Raw genomic sequence first — 20984 nt, 5'->3', positions numbered from 1 at the left:
CTCCGCCTCTTCCAAGGAGCGGCCCCTCACGGCGGCGGCCTGGGCCTCGCTGCCTTCTCGAGGGCGGGCAGCAGGGCGCGCTGTGCGGCCTCCTCCATCTCCTCTCCCTCAGACTCCTCCGCCCGCCCGCTCGCCCACCTCCTCGGGCTCTCCCTCTCTGCGGGGCCGAGGGAGGGGAAGCGAGACGAGGCGGCGGCAGCGGCGAGGAGGAGGCGGAGGCCGGGCTCGTCGTAGGCCGCTGCGGCGCCTGAGGTGGAGCGAGAGCGAGCTCCCTTCTGGCCCGGCTCGGCTCCTCCGCGGCGCTGAGGGCTGCAGTGGCGGCCTCGTCTTCCGTTCCTGTTCTTGCTGCTGTTTCTCCTCCTCCTCCGGCCGGGCTGGGCCTCTGAGCCCGAGCCCCCCTCTCCGGCGGGCGGGACTGGAGCCCAGCCCCGGCGCGGCCGCGACATGTCCGGCAAGATCGAGAAAACAGGTAGGTGGGTGAATGCCGGCGGAGGGAAGGCCGCCCAGCGACTCGCCAGGCGGACAGGCCGCCTTCTTCCTTCTCCTCCTCTGCTTCAATCTGTGGGGCTCTACTGTGTGTGGGGGGGGGGGCTGGCTGAGGCGAAAGGGGTTGAGGCCCCCTGGAAACCAGGGGGCGAACCCCACTGCTGGTTCCTCCCTCCCACTCGCTGCCTGGTTCTTCCTTTCATTCATCAGCTGGCTTATATGGGTCTGGGGTGCACCCCCCCCAATATCCCACCCCACACTTAGTGGAGGCTTCACCAACACCACACACACAGACCCCGGAAGGCTGGCTCCCGCCCTAGAGGAAAGTCATTATTTGCCTCTGTTTTTTTGCCACCTATTCTCCGCCTTCCAAGACAGAGCTCCATTGGAGTTAGGCTTTCCTCTTGCCCCATAGTAGCCCCCTGCTTTCACTAAAAAATAAAAAATGTTTCCCCATGCTCGAGATTAGAACCTGTCCTGTCCTAAGGAAGGATATTCCCCCCCCCTTTTTAAAAATCCTAATTTTTAGTAATGTTGTTAAAAGATAAGGTGGCAAATCGTAAACGATAAACGCACAATAGACAAAAAAGAAAACCGAGGCATGGGGTGGTGGTGGGGAGCCCCATAGAAAAGACGCCCTCTCTGCCCCCAATGGAGAAAGACCCACCCACATCCCTTTTGTAAAGTTACTGGGTTGCATCCAGTCCCACTGAAATTCATGGAGTTGACTAATTTATGTCCATTAATTTCTGTTCCAAGTAGAATTTGTTTCTAAAGCTGTGGGGTGCAGGTTTCCTGCCCTGTGGGGCTGCTGTCAGCCCATAGGGCAGATGCTCTGGGGAAACCCCCAAACCGGGGTTCACGGGACAGCCCTAATTTCCCCACACATAAATGCTCTGTATTTTATGTGTAGAATCATATGCATCTCTTCCAAATTCAGTTCTCCCCACATGTCCCCATATAATTCCGTACCACCTGGTCCCTCCTTGGAACAAACTTGATCCCTCCCTGTGGAGTTATTTGTTTGTTCTGTGGCACCCTCCTATGGGTCTGAAAGAACAGGCCTCTTCCTGTCCCATAGGATAGCAACTGTATACTCATGTGCTCCCGTCATAAAAGACTAATGGCTGCTTGACCTATAGTGGAACTCGTGCCTAGCCCTATAGCGTAACTCCCTTATATTTATTTATTTTATTTATATCCTACCTTTTCTCCAAGGACCTCAGGGTGGAGTACATGGTTCTCCCCATTTAATCTCCACAACAACCCAGTAAGGTAGGTTAGGCTGAGAGGCAGTGACTGGCCCAAGCAAGCTTCATGGCCAAGTGAGGATTTGAACCCTGGTCTCCTAGGTCCTGGCCTGATGTTCTAACCACTGCACCACACTGGCTACATACAGATTGCTCGAAACCAGTCTTCAAGGGACAGACTGGATTTACCACCACAGGAGACTCCTCATGTCACAGGCCTGTAGGTCAGGTACCCTCCCTCCATATTGGTCCCGTAACCTCTCTCAGCCCAGAATCATGCAGAACAGAGTTCCTTCTCCGTAGGGTGGCAGCAGCTTCATAAAAACCCTAGAACAGACTCTTTTGTGGTTCTACGTAGTCAATCACCACCCTGGCTTCTTAGAGCCCCATGGAACGCTCTTCATATGTCCCAAACAGTTTTCTCAGGCTCGTAAAACAGATCCTTCCTGTTACTGTAGAATGGATGGTTCCCCCAACGCCACAGCTTTTCTTCTAACCCTATAACAAATGGCTCTCCAGCTTCATAAAGCTCCGTAAAACAAACTTCATTCCACCTATAGATTAACACACTCTTTTTTTCTCCCCATGCGCTGGCTCTGGGCTCTTTAATAAAAACTACAGTGTACATTCATCTCTGTTGCTTCTCCTCCCCCCCCAGCTCCTTAGAGCAGTCTTCCCCAACCTCGCGCTCTCCAGATGTTTTAGACTACAACACCTATCAGACCCAGAGTTGTAGTCCCAAACATCTGGAGGGCCCCAGGTTGGCAAAGGGTGTCTTAGAGCTGTTCTGCAGTTTCATAGGGCCCCATAGAGCAGATTTGGGGAGAGAGCTTTTGCAGCTAGAGTCCAAGGAGTGATTTCGATTTCCACAGGCTGTTCCATATTTCGTGAATAGGGTTGTGGCTCAAAGATTTGGTGGCGTAGGATAAGCGTGCTTGACCAGAACTGGGGAGACTCAAATTCGAATTCCTACTCAGCCATAAAAGTTGCTGGCTGTGTTTGGGCACAATACTAACCCATGCACCCTTCCTCAACCTGGGGCCCTCCAGATGTTTTGCACCACAGTTCCTATCAGCCCATAACATCTGGAGGGCACCAAGTTGTGGAGGGTTGGTTTCGTGTTACAAAAAGAAGCCATTGCAAGCCTCAGGCTTACCCCCTCCACCCCACCATCCAAGGAAGGCCCTTTGAGGGTAGCCTGGGGTTAAAGGAGGAGGTTCACCTCATTCACCTGCATACTTACACTCGACTGACTAGCTCTGTGAAAGACCTTGTTGGCATGCTTATTATTTTTGCAAAAGCCTCGTAGACCTTGTGGAATTTCCACATGTTCTGTTCCTGATTTGCAGCGTGAAATCTGATGGTGTGTGGGGAAACTGGAGGGCGTTTCTACATGTGACAGACCAATATTGGGGGTGTGTGTAGGTGGGGAAATGCCTGTTCCGGCGTCCATTGAGGGGGGTGAGGCGGGGATGGGGTTTCCCCCTTTATTCGTAAGTGAGCCTCTTAAAAGTGTGAATGGAGATATGAGTCGGGGCCTCTTGTCAGGTGAACTCCAAACAGCACATGAAATTCCTGCCTGCTAATAGTGTCTGTCTTGCCCTTTTGCATGTCGTATGGAGAGGGGCGTCTCAGAAATGAGTTTATTATCAAGGCTGTAGTATTTCTTTTACAAGCTAATAATTCACTTTCTGAAGGTTGAATTTTTGCTGTCCATCAAAACACTTACTTTACTGTGTGTTTAATGACTGGAAACAAAGCTGTTAACAAGTGGCATAGTTTTGTACGTGATGGGTGATTTTTGAAATACTGAACTCCTGGTAGAGGAGAGAGTGGAATATATTCCCTTAAAATTCCTTCCCTGCTCTTTCTTGTTCTCCAGAGTGTTGGGTCTGGCTGGGATCTCCTCTGACCCCATGATGAAAAGAAGGAGGTTAGAATTGCTCTGTTTGAAGCTGTTAACTGGGATGCCTGATGGTGCTTCAAACTCCTGAAGGGCCTCCTTGGATTTTCAGTTGTTGCTGTTTTACAGCTGCTTTTGGGTGTACCAGAGGTGTTATATTTAAAGATTCAATTAGTGTTCTGCAAATCAAGCAGCAAATTTATTTGGTTTCATTATGTGGCATTTAATTAGCAGAGAGAAATCAATGTTGTGTTGTGTTCCGTGGTGTAAGGATTTGTTGGATATCTGCCTTGGGGGAATGTACAGTAACGGTTGTGGTGTCGCGCCCCCTCCTTTCCCGCTGAACAGCCCATCGTTCAGACCTGTCTGTCCTTTCTTGCGTCAAAGGCAGAAGATTCTGGGGTTTGATCATTTGAAACGCATTTTGTCCCAGCTTCTGAACTCTGTGCAGCATCCGAATCCGTCTTTCTTGTGATAAGGTTTTGGAGAGACCCCTTGGGACTAAAAAGCTACTAGGATTGCAAAGCAGCAGGCTTTCAAGCCCCATGCCTTCTTGTGCAAATCGTCTCTTCCATACCAAGTAACTGTCTTAACAAGTGAGCATCGCACCACATCGTCATACTGATTAACTGCTGAGTAAATCTCTCCAGAGCTTGTTCTGAATGCTCGGAGCAGAATGCTGAATTGGGTAGGTGGCTGCCAACAGTTGCCTAAGGTGATACTTTTCAAGGGGCTACCCTCCCTGTCAATTGGGGGAGGGGGTAAAGCAGCAGAGGGGAGCCCCAGGGCCAAGGCCCAGATTTGGCCCTCTCGTCCTTTCTGTCTGGCCTCAGGATGCCCCATGCCCTCCTTGAGTGCTGTTGCCTTTCTGGCATGTATCCCCGAAATATGGTATAGGTACTTGTTTGGATGGAGGATGGTAAGATGCACAGAAGCAAAAGCCTCTGACTTTTGCACAGCCCGAATGTAGCCTACTGTACAATGGCAAGAGTCACATCTGTTGCCCCTCCCACCTTGCCTCTGGCCCCGTCCACCAATGGCACACAGCCACCCCGAAGATAACCTGTTGGTATTAAAGGTTCCCCACAATCAACCATCTCAAGCCTTACGATTAGCGAGTGAGCCCTTGGTGGTAGTAGTGCCACTGCTGGGGGCTACCCGGTTGGTAGCCTTTTCGGTGGCTGTTCACCATTTGTGGAATGCCCTCTCTGGTGCGCCTGTCTCCCTTGTTAATTGACTTTTTACTGACACCTCTGCTGTAAAGTAGTAGGCGATTGTGAGATGGATCTTAGGCATGTTTACTTGAAAGCAAGCCTCACTGAGTTTGGTGGGATGTATTCTTAAGCAAGCGTGTGCAGGGTTGCAACCTAAACAGCTTCTTAAGGTTATCTGATCCACGGCGAGTGATCTTATGAATGCTTGCTTAGGCTACAACAATGTTTTCCAGACTTCTGATAGCAGAGGCTTGCTTTTTCTGAATTAAAATGAGAGGTACCCTCTGTTCCCATACCCAGCAGGTCTACTTCTGAAGCATCTAAGGAGCTCCCCTCCTGTGTTTCTGTGTAAGCTGATGTTCTGAGTGTACCTCCTGCTCAGAGCAGTGACTTATGCAGGGACCCAACGGACAACCCTACTCTGAGGGTGGGTGATTCTAATGAGTGTGTGTATTGGGAGTGACTAATTTATTCTGCTGCATCTAATGCAGAGATATCAGAAGGGCTGTAGCTCAGTGGTAGAGTACCTGCTTTGCGTGCAAAAAGCCCCGGCTGGGAGGGGCTGCTGTCTGAAACCCAGGAGAGCCACTACCAGTCAGTGTAGACAGGATTGAGCTAGATTGACGAAAGAGTCTGACCCATACATAGGAAGCTGCCTTCTACCTTCCTTCAGAAGCCGGTTGGAGGGAAGCAGGGGCCAGAGCAGTAGATCATGCAGAGATACAGCAAGCAGCCTTGTCTGTGAGTAGGTCCTTTGAGTAGTTACAGGAACCTCTAACATATTTGTCTTATGACTGGGGATGACTGAGGAATCGGATTCTGTGAATTCTGATGCAAACTGACCTTATCCTAAGCTCCCAGACTGATCGGTGGATCAGAACACAATTATTCTAATTTATTCTTCTCTGAATTTGGGGATGAAGTTTTTGACTTTAATAAAATGGTTAAAAACGCATATTTGATAAATGAAATATGTTAAGAAAAGTGTGCACTGAGATAAAATAACATTTAAATACACATTTTTATGTTCTTGGGTGTCGTTTTTTTTCTTTAATAAAATTTATAGATGAATATGGAAAATGGGACGGAACTTATTTATGAATGAAAAATTGACATGGGCAGAAAATAGGTCAACCTGCATATCTCTGTGCGTGGCACACAGTTCTGGGAATTACTGGCCTCATAGTTTGTTCTGGCAGGGTTTTCTGTTGGGATATGCACTTGCATGGATGCTGTCATCAGCTGACTTCCGTCCACAGGCTGGTGTCAATATGTCTTACTGCACATCAGTAAAGCAGACTGGCTTAAGTGTATGTCTGGCTTGTACACCATGTGCAGTGAGTGGCTTTTACATCGCGTAAAGATTGAGCGGTGGCATGTGGTGGGGGAGAGAGAGCCGGTATAAGAGCCTGGCTGCTGGATCAGGCCAAAGGCCCATCTAGTCCAACATCCTGTTCTCATAACAGCCGACCCGATGCCCGGTTGGGAAGGCCCCTAAGCAGGACTTGAGCACTACAGCATTTTCTCCGATTGTGATTCCCAGCAACTGGCATTCAGAGACCTCTGACAGCAGAAGCACTTGAAAATATTACTGTATGGTAATAATCTCAAAAGCCACATTACTGAAATAAAAAAGTAGTCCATGAGCTCGTTGAGGCAACAAACAGATGCCTGTTCGGGTGTTAGAAGGGAATGAATGTTTTGTATGGTTAGGGAGGGAAGAGACAGCTGAAGTTTGCTGGAATGCGAGGCAGCTGACTGGTGACTTCACCAAAAAGCTGAATTTGGAAAGAATTTCTAAATTTATTTTCAGGGTGTGGACAGTCCTTTTGGGTTTTCTGTCAAAGGGAAGAGGAGCTGGAAATCTGTCTAAAAATAATTTTTTGGTCGACCAGACTGCCCCTTTGGTGAGAGATTTCCCCCCACCCCACTTATCTTGAACCCGTAATTTTTTTTTCTTTAACGTGTAGTTGTTGTTGCCAGACTCTTCTCGTGGCTGAAAGGAGAATGGCTAGTCCTGCCTGGGCCAGTGAGGCAGTTTGTGGAATTAGCTGCAGCCAAGAGGTAGTGAGGACCACTGAAATTGGAGGACCTTGAAAGAGGATCATTAGACAAATTCATGGGGGATGAAGCTGTTGTGGGGAAGTGGAAGTGGGGAGAATGTTGTTGAGCTCGGGTCCTGCTTGCGGGCTTCCCTTTGGGGCTTCTGGTTGACCACTGTGAAAACAGGAAGCTGGCCTAGATAGGCCATTGGGACTCTTCTTAATGTTCTTATGTGATTGTGCTGTTAACCTCTTTGGGATCCCTGCTCTGCTTTGCGATGCTTTGAGCTAGGATGGGGAATCTACAGCCCCGAGGATGTTGTAGACTTCAGCTCCTATCAGCTTCAGCCAGCATGGTCAATGGTCAGGGATGATGGATGTTAACAGTCCAGCAAATCTGGAGAGGCACAGGTTGACCAACCTGGTCACAGTTTTGGTTTGACTGTAGGTTGCCACTCTGTGTAGTAGTGGACAACTTTACACTGTTTCTGGAGACTACTAGCCTGTTGTTGAGCAAAACACAGCTGCTTTCAGTCTGGTGGTGAGTGAACTCTCCTTGCCTGGCTCAGAAGCCTATTTCCCCCCCAAAATTTGGAAACCGGCTCTCTTCTTTTGAACCAAACTCTTGACCATTTCAGAGTTTTCCAGTGCCACCGATATGGGTCAGTAGCACCAGGAAATCTACATTTCCCAGTGCTCCTTGCATCTGGCAATGCAGCCATGGCAACACGTCACACGTTAGGGAGGAAGGGGAGAAGAAAATGATTCTCTTTTTCTTTGCTGTCAGAGCAGCAACAACAACAATAATAAGGCGCAGACAATCAGGGCTTATGCAGATGGGTGAGAGGGTTAGGTATTCTCTCCAACTCAAATTCTGTTCTAAACTATAGATGAACTTTTGGGTATTTAATGCTTGCTTCATGCTAAGGTGAGTATTGCAAACCTGCTTAGATTAATTTTCGCAGCTGCACTTGGATAATGTTTGGATTAGAAACGCTGGTGAGGGTCGCCATGCTTACTCCGAGAGATGAACTTTCAGGGGTCTCAAACGAGAGAAGAGCGTTAGAAGATCCCAGATTCTTCTCTGGCTCAGGTTAATATCTGATCTGGGGAAGACTTCCCCAGATGGGCTGGGTGGGCTTTTTGTTCTCCAGCAACACTTTTCACCCCGGGGCAGCCTTTCCAAGTAGCCATCCATTTGCATAGGGGCTGCTTTGAAAGGCCACCTTTGGGAAAACTTAGTGAATCGAGATTGGATTGGAAATCAGCTGAGCCATTTCTGAATTTTTGGAGGAGAACAGCTCACTTCATTTTCAAGCCACTCTGACGTGAGCTAGATGGTGGGGCAGATTACCCACCTCCTCATTTGGATATAGTACTATTTCCAGCCTTACAAGGATCGCAGGATTCAGTGTCTCTCTGCTGTGTGCTCCTTTTAAACCTTAAAATATGAAACTTATTTTGAATTGTGGGGAAAGGGGCTATGACTTAAAAAGTGAGCTCCAGAACTGTGAATTAAGGGGGAATTAGTAAGATTGCACTTCAGTCTCTCTCTCTCCCCCCCCCAAAAAAAGTTGGTGCCTTCTAGATGCCTTGAGCTGCATCTCCCATCAACCCTTGCCAGCATGGACCAGGGTTGGAGAACCCTGTCCTAGTCCATGCCCTTGTCAGATAAAACCCAGCCCTGGTCAAAACTACTGCAGTCTCCACTATAAGACAAAAAATACATAAAGCGTAGGGCCAAGAACAGATTTATCTTTACTGCATTTGTTTACTACATTTATAAACCCCATTTCCTCCTAGCAGCTCAAAGTAGCATACCTGGTTCTCCCCCACCCCATTTTATCCTCACAACAACCCTGTGAGGTAAGTTGGGCAGAGAGACAGTCACTAGCTTCTTGGGTGTGTGGGGATTTGAACCCTGGTCTCTCAGGTCCTTGTCCAACCCTCTGAACCACTGCATTATGCTGTCGTGGCTGTTCTTGACTTTTCTGTAACTGTTCCACAGCCCACCTGGACAGAGCTTGCTGGCCACCAGTGGTCCATGGGCTACAGCTTGAGAGTCTCTGAAGAGGCCTTTGGCCTGATCCGGCAAGGCAAGTTATGTTTGTTCTCAAGGTCTTCACTTACAAAAGATTACAACTGTTTGCCTCCAGAGTATGACTCTTTTCGGAATCACACACGCCTTCAAAGAACTGCAATTTGTGGACATCATAAATGTGAACTAATTCATTCAGAAATTAGTCTGCTGCTATCTTCAGTACTGCTTCCTTTTGTTTATAAATCCATATCCTTCCTTTCCAGAGAAAAGCTCACGACAGAAAAGAATACCCACGCCCCAAACAATCTTGAGTACAATGGCCATGAAACTGCCTCAAGAGTTTCTTTGATGCCTGACCGAGGGTGACTTTGGCCTTGTAACCCTCTTATAGTTTTCTGAAGTATGTTTTCTAATCCAGGAAATCTCCATGCCTGCATGGTCTGAATGGCATTAAAATAGCCTGAGGAACATACTTCCTATTTAGAGTGTGTGTGTTTGCTTTAAAAAAACTTGCCAACTGTCACGCAATGCAGAGCTTAAGGCGAAATCAGTAGTTTAGCTAGGATCTTCACCACAAGGTTCAGACTGAGAATGTGCTGCCGAACAATTTGGAATACTAACTTTGATCACAATAGTATTATGTATAATATATGTATTTTTAAAAAATTAAAGGCAAAGTGTTGGCATAGTGGGTTGCCTTTCCATAATTTCTTTTGAAACTTCTGAAAGTAAAGCATCTGTCTCCCTGATAAAAACTGGAGGCTGTTTTCATTCTTAACACTTGAAAGGGTTTCCTTTTAGAGCAGGAGTGGCGAAACTATGGCTCTCGTGATATTGTTGGACTCCAACTCCCATCAGCCCCAGCTGTTATGGCCAGTGGTCTAGAGCAATGGGACTTGTGATCTGGCAACATCTGGAGGAACACAGGCCCCCACCCCATTTTAGAGTATATAGAGAAGTCCACCTCTTGCGTTTCTGCGGGCATCCCTGATCTGTGCATGTGTTCTGCTTGGAAGGAAGCCACCTTAGAGTAGTGGGAGTCATGCAGAGATAAAGCAGGCACCCTCCTCTGGAGAAAGGCCTTGGGACATAGTTTGGGAAGTACCTTATGAGTTTATTATATTTCAAGGTGGATAGGGGGTGGGGGGAGTGATTCCTTTTCTTGTTTTTCCTACCCTTGGGGTAGATAATTATTTCCAGCATCTGGGGTCTCAGAATGAATTAGGTACAAAGTCATATCTGGAATTTTCTTCCCATGTGGGAAACTATGGAATCTTCTATTTATTAAATTTTTATCCCACCCTTCCTCCCAAAAGAAGCCTTTCTGGTCTTCCTTCCTCCAATGAAAAAAAGTCAGTGACTGTGCCGCAGAAGGCACGTGAGCCTACCGCCAGTCCCTGCAAATTTCGTTATGCACACTCACAAGCCTTTCCGTTATTTCCATCCCAGAATATTGTAACTTTTTTTTCCGGCTTGATCCCCTTGCTTCATTCTTAAATGCTGCTCTGTGCTGTCTTAAATGCTGTCATCTGCTTGTGACATTTTCAGCTCCTTAAACAGGGAGGATAAGCTACTAGTCGTGATGGCTCTGTTCTCCCTCCTCTGTCGGAGACAGTGTGCTTCTGAATACCAGTTGTGGAAACCACAGGAGGGGGGAGTGCTCTAGCACTCAGGTCCTGCTTGCGGGCTTCCTGTGGGCATCTGGTTGGCCACTGTGAGAACAGGATGCTGGACTAGGTGGCCCTTTGGCCTGGTCCAGCAGATATTTTTATATCCGGAGTGGGCAACCTGCACCCAAAGGCTGCCGCATTGACTCTGTGAATGCGATCCTAGCTGATTTCTGCGGAAAGTGGCTTTGCCAAGCATAGGACCGTCCAAGCTCCTTGCGCTTCAGTTCCCGAGTGCCCAGCAACCAGTTGGCTGTTGGGTGCTTGCTGTGTGAGTGGCTTTGAGAGGTGGGTAAGGCAACTCACCTGGCAATCATGTCAGGTGATTGACAGGTGGGCTGTCCCACCCACCCATCAGAGTTGGCCTGCAGGGGTGGGGACAGAGAGTGATCTGGCCTGCCTGTACCCCTGGCCTAATTTCATGTGTGTGTACGGAGGGGAGAGATAGAGCTGGGGAGGGGGGAATGGAAGGAGCAAGAACTCAGTTCAGACCTCTTTCAAGAGCAATCCACCCCTTCCCTGGCAGGAAGAATCAGAGAGAGAGAGAGAGGTGTTTGAAGGGGTGGTCCCTTCCACTGCCAGCGTGCGCCCTGAGGGTTCCCCACCCTCAGCTTGTTTCCTTTTTTAAAATGTTAAATACTTCTTTATTTCTTCTTCACTAGCTTTCTCTTTCTCATCTTCCCTTGAAACTTCTTGACCACTTCTTGTCTTCAGGGTCTTCCTCCTTGGAAGCTCTGCTCCGAACGGTTGATGGCTTGTAACCAAACATGCACACGGACGCCCCGGAATGTCCTGAAGCCATGCGGAAGCTCTCTCTGTGGCACTCAGCTTCATTGGATGTCCACAAGTTCTAATATTATGAGAGACAGAGAGAGAGAGAGAGAGAGAACCCACTTTCCCCACACCATGCATCAGGGCTGTGGAGTCGGTATGCCAAACCTCCAACTCCGACTCCTCTATTGTTCTACTCTCCGACTCCACCCAAAATTGCTTCCAACTCCACAGCCCTGGAAAGGGCTGTAAATGTCTTTTTAAATTGTAAGCTCTCCTAGGAGCATTTTTATCGCTGCCTGAATATGCGCTGATCTTGGCATCACAGCATTTGTCTTCATCTGGGTCCTGTGACACACAAAATGTTTTCCATCTTGAGTTATGGTGAAATGCTCAACTACAGCTGACTTCATGGGAAGCTTCTCTGACATTGTGAATTGATATTTTAAAAAATTTGTCAATCAAAATTTATTATGAAGACGGAGTCGGTACATTTCTACCGACTCCACCCAAAATTGCTTCCGACTCCGCGACTCCAACTCCACAGCCCTGCCATGCATAATTGTATACACCTCTGCCATGTCCTTCCCTTCCCCGCTTGCCTTTTCTCTAAACGAAAAGGCCCAAGTGTTGTAACCTTTCCTCATGGAGCGTGTTAGTCGCTTGAAACTTGTCATGGATAAGCAGGGACTCGAACTGCGTCGAAGTGCATCAGGCGTAGCGAGCCGAGTTGCCTCTTGCTCTTCCCCCCCTCTCTCTCCACCCAGCTGTAGTCGTTCTATGTCCCCAAAGATGTATTTATTTTCTTGATGATGGGCTAGAGGAAGGCTAAAGCAGTTTGCCTTACAGGCGAGCCTGCTGAAAATATATTGCCAGCTGAGGCTGCATTTGCATATTAATCTCTCCACTTGATTTGCATGTTGCTTTGATAAGCTGGGCAGGTTGGCATCAAGCAAGCAGATTGTGGGCACTTGAGGACTGACTACGCTGAGCCGTGAAGGAGCCTTGGAGAGCGGGGAGATTGATGTGATCAAGGCAACAAGGGGACCTCCCTCTTATTTCCAAAGCACATCAAGCGTGCTTTATAATTATCTCACTTGGCTTCACAACCCCTCTCCAGATTTAGTTACTTCTTTCAGATCTGAGAGTAGCCTCTTGGGATCGGCACCTCCATCCGGAGAATTTCTCACCAAGCAGGGATTTGAACCCGAGCTTCCTCCATTCAGCCAAACATGGTGCCTCTCAGCCTGCATCCGCAGCACACATTTAAAGCACATGGCTTCCCTCAAAGAATCCAGGGAACTATAGTTTACCCCTCACACAGCTAAAATTCCGAGAACCCTTAACAAACTACAGTTCCCAGGATTCTTTGGTGGAAGTCAAATGTTTTATATGTATGGTGAGTACGCAGCATTTAACAAACTACATTTCCCAGGATTCTTTGGGGGAAGAGGAAGCCATGTGCTTCAAATGTATGGTGTGTATGCCGCCTAAGGTAGCTTCCTCTATCCTACACACAAACTTTAACAAAAAAACTGTGAGGAAATGGCCTTCAAAATGGCTTCACCATCAAGGGAGATTTTTGACCGAGCAGGGATTTGAACCCAAATTTCCTCTGTCTGGCCCATTGTGGTGCCTCTCAGACTGTGTATCCACCATGCATTTCAAGCACACAGCTTCCCTTAAAAAAATCCCGGGAACTGTAGAATCATGTACCATCCCCCTTACAGAGCTACAATTCCCAGCACCCATTACAAACTACAGTTCTCCGGATTCTTTGGGGGAAGACTTGTGCTTTGCATGTATGGTGGGTACGTAGCTCTAGGCCACCCTGGCTTCTGAATTTGAAAAGCCCAGTGAATTTTAGCTCTGTTCACTCTTGCTTCCTGATTTCCTTATCTTTCTGATTCAGACCTGGAATAGGCAAGCGGAAGGGCCCTCACCCAGGAAGCGTGCCCACTTAGCCCAGTCCCAAGGGAGAAAAGCTCACCTTGGAGGTCAGAGCAAAGGACACCCTTGGAGTGTCTCATCATAAGAACATAAGGAGAGCCTTGCTGCTGGATCAGCCCAGTAGCCCATTGTAGCCCAGCATCCGGTTCTCACAGTGGCCAGCTGGATTGTGGTGGGACGCCCCCAGGTAGGACCTGAGTGCAAGAGCACCCTTCCCCTCCTGCAGCAGCTGGTGTTCAGAAGCACGCTGCCTCCGACCATGGAGGCAGAGGAGAGCCGTCATCCTGCCTTGGACTGTAGCACTGATTGCTACAGGTGCAAAATGCCGGTTGCAGGGGACAATAGGAATTGTAGTTCAGGCCCCGTGATCCCAGCAGGAGGAGACGCTGCAAGCATCCCCTTTGTTTTTCAAAGGGGAAGATGCCTGAGCGGTCCCACCCTCATCCAAGAAGGAGCCATTGCCTTCGACCACATCTTGCCCTCTCCCAATCTGAGCTGTTTCCTCTTTGGGACTCGGATGTGCTAGGGAGGTGGGCTGTACGAGCGGAATCAGAGAGTGCAGCCCACCCTAATTGTGGGAGCTGAAATCGAGCAGGGGTGTTCATCTGCCTGAGCGTTCCTAGTTGATTTCTTCAGGGGGAGGGCCACAGCTAGCAGTAGAGCAGCAGAAGGTCCCAGGTTCAGTCCCTGGCATCTCCGGGTAGATCTGTGAGACACCCCTGCCTGTGGAGAGCCGCTGCTGGTCAGTGCAGACAGTACTGAGCTGGATGGGACGAGTGGTCTGACTCGGTGTAAGGCAGCTTCCTATGTGGCGGCATCCCTAATTCAGGCTTCTGGTCTGCAGTGAGTAAGAATTGCCTTCAAGTGACCAGAGCAGGGAGCTTTTGTGAACGGTAAGAGTCTTGGTTTTGTGTTCCCTCTTGGGCTGTTGATTTGCCACAAATGAGTGGCACGTCACTTTTGTGGACGTTTGCAAAGCTGTGCTGATTATTTGTTTATTGCCATTTTATCTTGGCACTGAGCTTTATAGCCACGAGGACTCAGAAATGCACGTTTGGGTTCCCGAAGTTTGCCTGCCTTGGTTCAGAAGAGTGATTGGGGGCTGGGGGCTGCAGCAGAGACGTGTCTAGAACACTTAAGCACCAGATCATCTCACCTGACACCCATCTTGAGCAGTTGCTATGTGACAGGCTGGATCCCCAGATGTGCCAAATGTACACATTTGACCTCAGACGCCTGGAATTTTTTTCCCCCCAGAGAGATATTACATAAGCTAGACATAGCTGGTGCATGTTTTAGCAGATCTTATTTTCCACCTCTCTAAAAAATGCATGGTTTGAAGTCTGCATTTCCAGTTGTCTGACAGCAGAAGCAGCTGTAAAGTGAATTATTCATCTGAGCTGGTAACTTCCAGCTGCTGGAGGAAATCTGCGGACAGACTTGGAATGGCGTGTCCTGAATGTTCAGGGACATCTTGCCCAGGCGCACAGGTTCTTGTGGTGCAAACAGTCAGCACCCTTGAAATAATTGGCAAAATGGAGGGGAAAATGTAAACAGTTTAGGGCCCATATATCTGAAAGTCCTGCTCCTTCCCTACAGATCCTCTCAGGGGTTGAAATCAGTAGAGGAGGCTCTCTTGGTAGTTCCACAGCTTTCAGAAGCTTAGTGTGTGTTGGGGTTGGCCCTTGAGAGGGCCTTCCCTGTGGCAGCCCCCAAGTTATGGAACTCCCTCCCCACAGAGGTGCGTCTGGCACCTCCACTGTACAGTTTCCGTTGTATGCCTAAGGCACACCTCTTTGACACTTGAGATGTATATTTTACCACCCACCCTCCTCTTGTGATTGTAATTTGTTTTAAACTGTTTCAGTTTTGTTTTTTAAATTGTTGTGGCCCACTCTGGAACCTTAGGATGAATAAATCAAATTATTATTGTTAGTATGAGTAGTATTTAAAATAGCCTAGACTACCTGCAAGGTAGACTCGTTGTATTCCTGTTTTACAGATGAAAGAGACTGAGGGATCATTTTCATTTTATTTCTTGTTCTGAAATATCCCCACCAGAATATAAAATGCACATGTGCCCAGCCAAGTGTGAAGGTCATAGACATACACACACCCCATTGCCCCTAATTGTTGTTCCAGAACTTTGATCTTCTAGTTTGCAGAGAAAGAGTTTCCCCCTCTACCCCCTTTATTTTAGAAACCCCAGTCCTGAAGAATTCCTGGAGTAAAAAAAAATTGAAGAAAGGGAGAAGAATTAGGATTCTTCCACAACAACCAAATTCCACACATATTTAGAAACCACCCAACTGTTGGGCTTCCAGTGGGACAAACAAACATTCTTAGAGCAGCCTGACTGTGTTAAGTGATTTTGTTTGGAAATAACTGATTTTAAAAAAAATGTTTGGAAACATTCTGGAATCTTAAAATAAAGCTGTCAGGAATTGAAACTGAGAAACAGATGACTAAATGAATCAGCACTTAATGATGTTTACAAGGAGTGCTTTGAAAATAAACAATATGTGGCACTCAGGGATGGATCATTTGATGTGAGGAGGCAAAAGACGCTATATGCATTTTAATAATCTCTTTCGGCCCAGCATTCCGGTCTCCATTTGGGCAGGATCGTGCACTGCTCACAGGGCTGGGGTAAGGATGGACGAGTCTTGCACGAGAGTCCATTCTGTTCCAGCTATCAGTAGCAGCCATGAATTCTCTTCATACCACTCTAGTAATCTAGGAATGTCATGTGATCATACAGGAAGAACTTGCACTCGTATCATCTCAGTGCCCACGTTTAGCTCTTTCTCCCTCCTAATCCCTTTTTCCTTTTGTGTCGCGTCTTGTGGAGCCTAACCCCAAGAGCAGGGACGGTCGTATCATTGACATCTGGAAGCTGCCCTAGGAGTGGCATTCTCGTTGTTTGACTGAAGAGCGGGCTGAAAATGCTTTAAATAAATGCCTGATAGGTTTTCTGATTTTAGTGTGGCTCTTCCGTGCGATCTCGATGCTTCCACATGGTCCCTCCTTTTGAACTGCATTTTGATTAAAGGCCCACCTACAATATCATACCACTTTAAACAGCCACGGCTTCCTCCTGGCAGAACCCTGGGCAGTGTGGTTTGTGAAGGGTGCCAAGAGTTGTTAGGAGATGCACACACACACCCCATTCCCCTCATGGAGCTACCATTCCCAGAGTTCCCTAGGAAGATCGATTTATTGTTAAACCACTCTTGGGACTGTCACTCTGGGAGGGGGGGACAAGGGTCTCCTAACAAGCTGCAGTTCCCAGGATGCTTTGGGAATAGCCATGGCTGTTTAAAATGGTATCATACTGGTTTAAATGTATAGCACAGATGAAGCCTAAAATTTGCTAGTGTCAGCAGTGGCACTGGTAAATAAAATGGCTCCCAGGACCGGATCTGGGCCCAGTGACGACCAGTTTTCTCACTCCTGGTGGAGCCAGGGAAGCTTCTCAGGCGCAACGCTAGGTGCATGTTTTCTCTACTCAGTGCTGTTTTTTTCCTCCCAGGAAAGAAGTTTGGGAGGTAGCTCAAAGAGGGCGGTGGTGGTACAGGCAGGCAGTAATTGTCCCTCAGGGCTATGCTTCCTTGCTGGCACAGGGGCAATTAGACCACTGTAAACAAGTTGATTTAGCAGTGTACTCATCTGCCTGAACTGGGGCAGCGCATGACATCATCTTCTTTGCGTCTGCCTTTGGCTTGCATGAGGCTGCCTCCCTTGGCACAGAATTCGCCAAGGAGTTTGCTGTTTGAGCAGAGCAATGCTAGATGGCTAGATGGCGTGGAGTGGGTGGAGGAGTTGCGTAAAATGTTTTCCACCTGTGGGTCTCCAAGGTGACTTGAAGACTGTTGTTAAAAAGTGGTAGTAGGGCACAGCAATAAAATATCCTAAAAATCTTAGCTTTCTATTTTTTAAATTAGAAAAAGGGAGTGGGAAGCGAGCAGCAAGTTTCTAGTCCTTAAGACATCCTAGTGTGTAGACAGCGCCTGGTAAAATCACAGGAACTAGACAGCAGCGGTGTTAAAGGAGTAACTGAGGATTGTATTTCATGTTAGTCCTACTCAGAGTAGACCCATTGAAATTAGCGGACAGGACTAACATGGGTTCATTCATTTCAGTGTGTCTGCCCTGAGTAGGAGTCAGTTGGATACAACCCTGAGTAAGAGTTGGGTGGGTGGGTGAAGGGATTTTATTTATGAATTGCTTCCCGTGCAACATCCTGAAGTGATTAATCGATGTATATATAAAAACAATACAATACAGCTACGAACAGCTTACTCTTGAATCTCCACTTAAAAGGCATGTTGAAAAAGGAAGGTCTCCAATGCCTTTCTTACTTCTTCGTGTCCACCCCCCCTCCTACTGCAATGACTGATATTTATTTATCTATTACATTGATATACTGCCTTTCCTCCAAGGAGCTCAAAGTGGTGCACAGGGCTCTCCTCCTCTCCATTTCATCCTCACAACAACCCTGTGAGGTAGGTTAGGCTGAGAGACAGTGACTGGCTTAAGGCCAGCCAGTGAGGCTGAGCAGGGATTTGAACCCTGGTGTCTCAGGTGCCAGTCCAACACCTTAGCCATTACACCAAACTGCATAGAAGCAGAATAGCTTGTGCATATGTGCGTATGTTGTAGACGTCAACAATTTGTATATTTTATGCCAGCAGCAACATTTTGATTCTCTCAGCTCTGACCAAAAGTTTTTTTTCCCCCTGTTTTGGTTCAGACGCTAGTTAGCTGCTACCTTGTTACCAGGTGCTCATGCTTTCCTTGTGCAAGGAGGTGGCCCACTTTGCTTGCCGTGGACCCTTCAGCAACGCTGGCCCACTCAGGATATATTGAGCAGTGTCGATGGATTATGACACAGTCGAAGCAACAAAACAAAAACAAAACCCAACTCTGCGAAGTCATCACCGCTTCTGCTTAACCGGGAAAAATCGGCAGGAATCCGAAGTATTTGGCTTTACAGATGTGTTGCGCCAATTAAAGCCGCGTGTTCCCTTGAACAGCAGCCCTTGAGCAGCTGAGGGATCTCTTGGAAAGCGGATCCCTTTGGTGATGGAAGGGTGCCTCTAGCTAAGATGGTTGGAAGCAGCAGCCGCTTGAGATGCCTTTGGCAACCTCTTCAGGAAGCTGAAGCAACCTTGTTGGACCCCGATTTTGTCCACCACCCAGCAGCTGTTGCAGCCCCCCCCACGCCCCCAGCTGAGGCCAGCAAACTGCTTGCGTTCTTCTGTACACTCGCACAAAAGCCAATTAAATTTGAGTGTGACCTTCCAGAGGGCTGCTTTGCGTGCAGAAGGTGCCAGGTTCAATCCCTGGCACGTCCAGGTAGGGCTTGCAAAGAGCCCTGCCTGAAACCCCCTGGAGAGCTGTTGCCAATCAGTGTAGACACTACAGAGCTAGATAGGTCAGGCAAACTCCCTGTGCTCCAGTTGTGTGAATTAAAAGTCCATTTTGAGACATGCTGTTTACTCCCGGCTTATTAGGAGCCAGTGAATGTTCAGCCTGTGATAAGAGCCACTACAACAGTCAAGAAATCAGAAGGAAGGCTGGGACTGTGGGGAGGGCAGCTATGAGAAAACTAGGAGAGGTCCTCAAGTGCAAAGATGCATCACTGAACACCAAAGGATCATTCAGACCATGGTATTCCCAATCTCTGTGTGTGGATGTAAAAGTTGGACAGTGAAAAAAATGGATAAGAGAAAAATCAACTCATTTGAAATGTGGTGTTGGAGGAGAGCTTTGCGCACACCATGGACCGCAAAAAAGACAAACAATTGGGTGTTAGAACAAATTAAACCAGAACTGTCACTAGAAGCCAAAATGATGAAACTGAGGTTATCATACTTTGGACACATCATGAGAATACATGATTCACTAGAAAAGGCAAAAAACAGAAGGAAGTAGAAAAGGAGGAAGGGCGGACAAGAGATGGATTGATTCCATAAAGGAAGCCGCAGACCTGAACTTACAAGATCTGAACAGGGTGGTTTATAATAGATGCTATTGGAGGTTGCCGATTCATAGGGTCACTATAAGTCAAAATTGACTTGAAGGCACATAACAACAAAAAACTTTCTAGAGAAACTCAGCAATGCCACCCTGGGCTCCTACTGGGAGGAAGGGTGGGATATAAATTAAATAATAAATAAATAAATTTGCTTCCTGAAGTCCTAGAGGTAGCCCGGGCCAGGTCTGAAGGCTGTCTCTAGCAAACAAGAAGAGCCTGGCTGCTGGATCAGGCCAAAGGCCCATCCAGTCCAGCATCCTGTTCTCACAGTGGCCAACCTGTTGCCTATTATGGGAAGCCAACAAGCAGGACTGAGCACAAGAGCAAATCTCCCTCCTTGCGATTCCTGTCGACTGGGATTCTCAGTGGGATACGGCCTCTGACAGTGGAGGGGGAACATAGCCATGCTGGCTATATCTAGCATACCAGCAAGGAAGACCCACCTTGTGTATTTAATGTGATTTTGACACAAGCTTTTGTTGAGTTCTGGTGTGAGGCCAATGTAAGGAATTGTTAATAAAAAAAAAATTGATAGTAATGAAATGCAAAAAACACAGTCTGTGTCAGTTCAGTTAGAACTTAAAGTGTATGCAAAATAAGTAGCATATACGTTCACAGCAGCAGTCATTGATTGCGTAATTATTTTATCGTGGCTGTGTAAATTAGCCCCTGTGGCTAAAGAAGAAGCCGTTGTCTCCCTTCAAGTCTAAATGGCTAAAATCAAACATCATTATTTTAGTTCAGCTATTTCACACTGGAGTCTCCCTCTTGCAATTCCTCCGTTGAAGAAAGGCGACTTTCAGGTTAGCGCCAGCATGTCCAGGGAGATTGAAATACACACGTGCTGTCTTTCCACGTGTTAACTTTTCCCAATTGGAAGCTTTTGTGTCCGTTTATTCTTTTGCAAAGGCACTGACCTGCTGGTGCTGTAGAGACAGCTAAAGGGCGTTGCTTGCAGACGAAGGCCTGTGTTACACTCAGTGCAGACCGTTGGGAGCCAGGTGGACCAATGGTCTGAGTCGGCATAAGGCAGCTTCCTGGGTTTCTATTAAATCAGTGCTTTATATGCAACCACGAGGACTAGAATTTTGCTTTATCTTCTGGGGGAAGGGCTGGCCAAATGGTAGAGTACCTGCTTTGCAATGCAGAAGGCCCTAGTTTCGATCCCTAGCGGCTCCAGGTAGGGCTGGCAAAGACCCCTTGCCTGAAACCCTGGAGAGCCGCTGCCAGTCAGTGTGAAAAGTACTGAGCTAGAGGGACCAGTGGTCTAAGGCGGCTTCCTATGAGTGATCCCAGCCAATCAGGGAACGGCAGTGGTCCATTGTGGCATCACTGAGGGGCAGACACAGCAGTTTTAATGTACAATAGGTCACTTTGGGCATCTCGACCAATCAGGAGTTGAGTTGCCTCTCCACTAAGTAGCCAATGGAAGATGCATTTGCAGTTGGCAAGAGGGCAGGGGTGGATTTGCGCTGCAGAAGCACTTTGCTTTCCTTCCTGGCTCTCAGCAGCCCTGCTTATTAAAGTGCGCTGGGTGCAGTTTCTGCCTCTTGGAAGCTCTGTGCATTTAGGCTATGGGGCGGGGAGCTGTGGGCCTTCTGATGTTTATTTATTTATTTA

At 47.8% G+C, this 20984-nt stretch overlaps 1 protein-coding gene across 4 annotated transcripts in view; it reads left to right on the top strand.

The window, feature by feature from the left end:
- Nucleotides 1–20984, top strand: part of RAPGEF1 (Rap guanine nucleotide exchange factor 1) — a 114042-nt gene continuing 93058 nt past the window's right edge. For 2 of the 4 annotated variants that reach the window (XM_061603859.1, XM_061603858.1), the window contains exon 1: nucleotides 1–469. In XM_061603859.1, the coding sequence (XP_061459843.1) occupies nucleotides 445–469 (25 nt within the window). In that variant the 5' untranslated portion in view covers nucleotides 1–444. The remainder of the gene's footprint in view (nucleotides 470–20984) is intronic. The other 2 variants (XM_061603861.1, XM_061603862.1) reach the window with 2 other exon arrangements.

Source organism: Rhineura floridana, chromosome 20 (genome assembly GCF_030035675.1).
Source record: "Rhineura floridana isolate rRhiFlo1 chromosome 20, rRhiFlo1.hap2, whole genome shotgun sequence".
NCBI lineage: Eukaryota > Metazoa > Chordata > Lepidosauria > Squamata > Rhineuridae > Rhineura > Rhineura floridana.
This window is presented reverse-complemented; position numbering and strand designations above follow the sequence as displayed.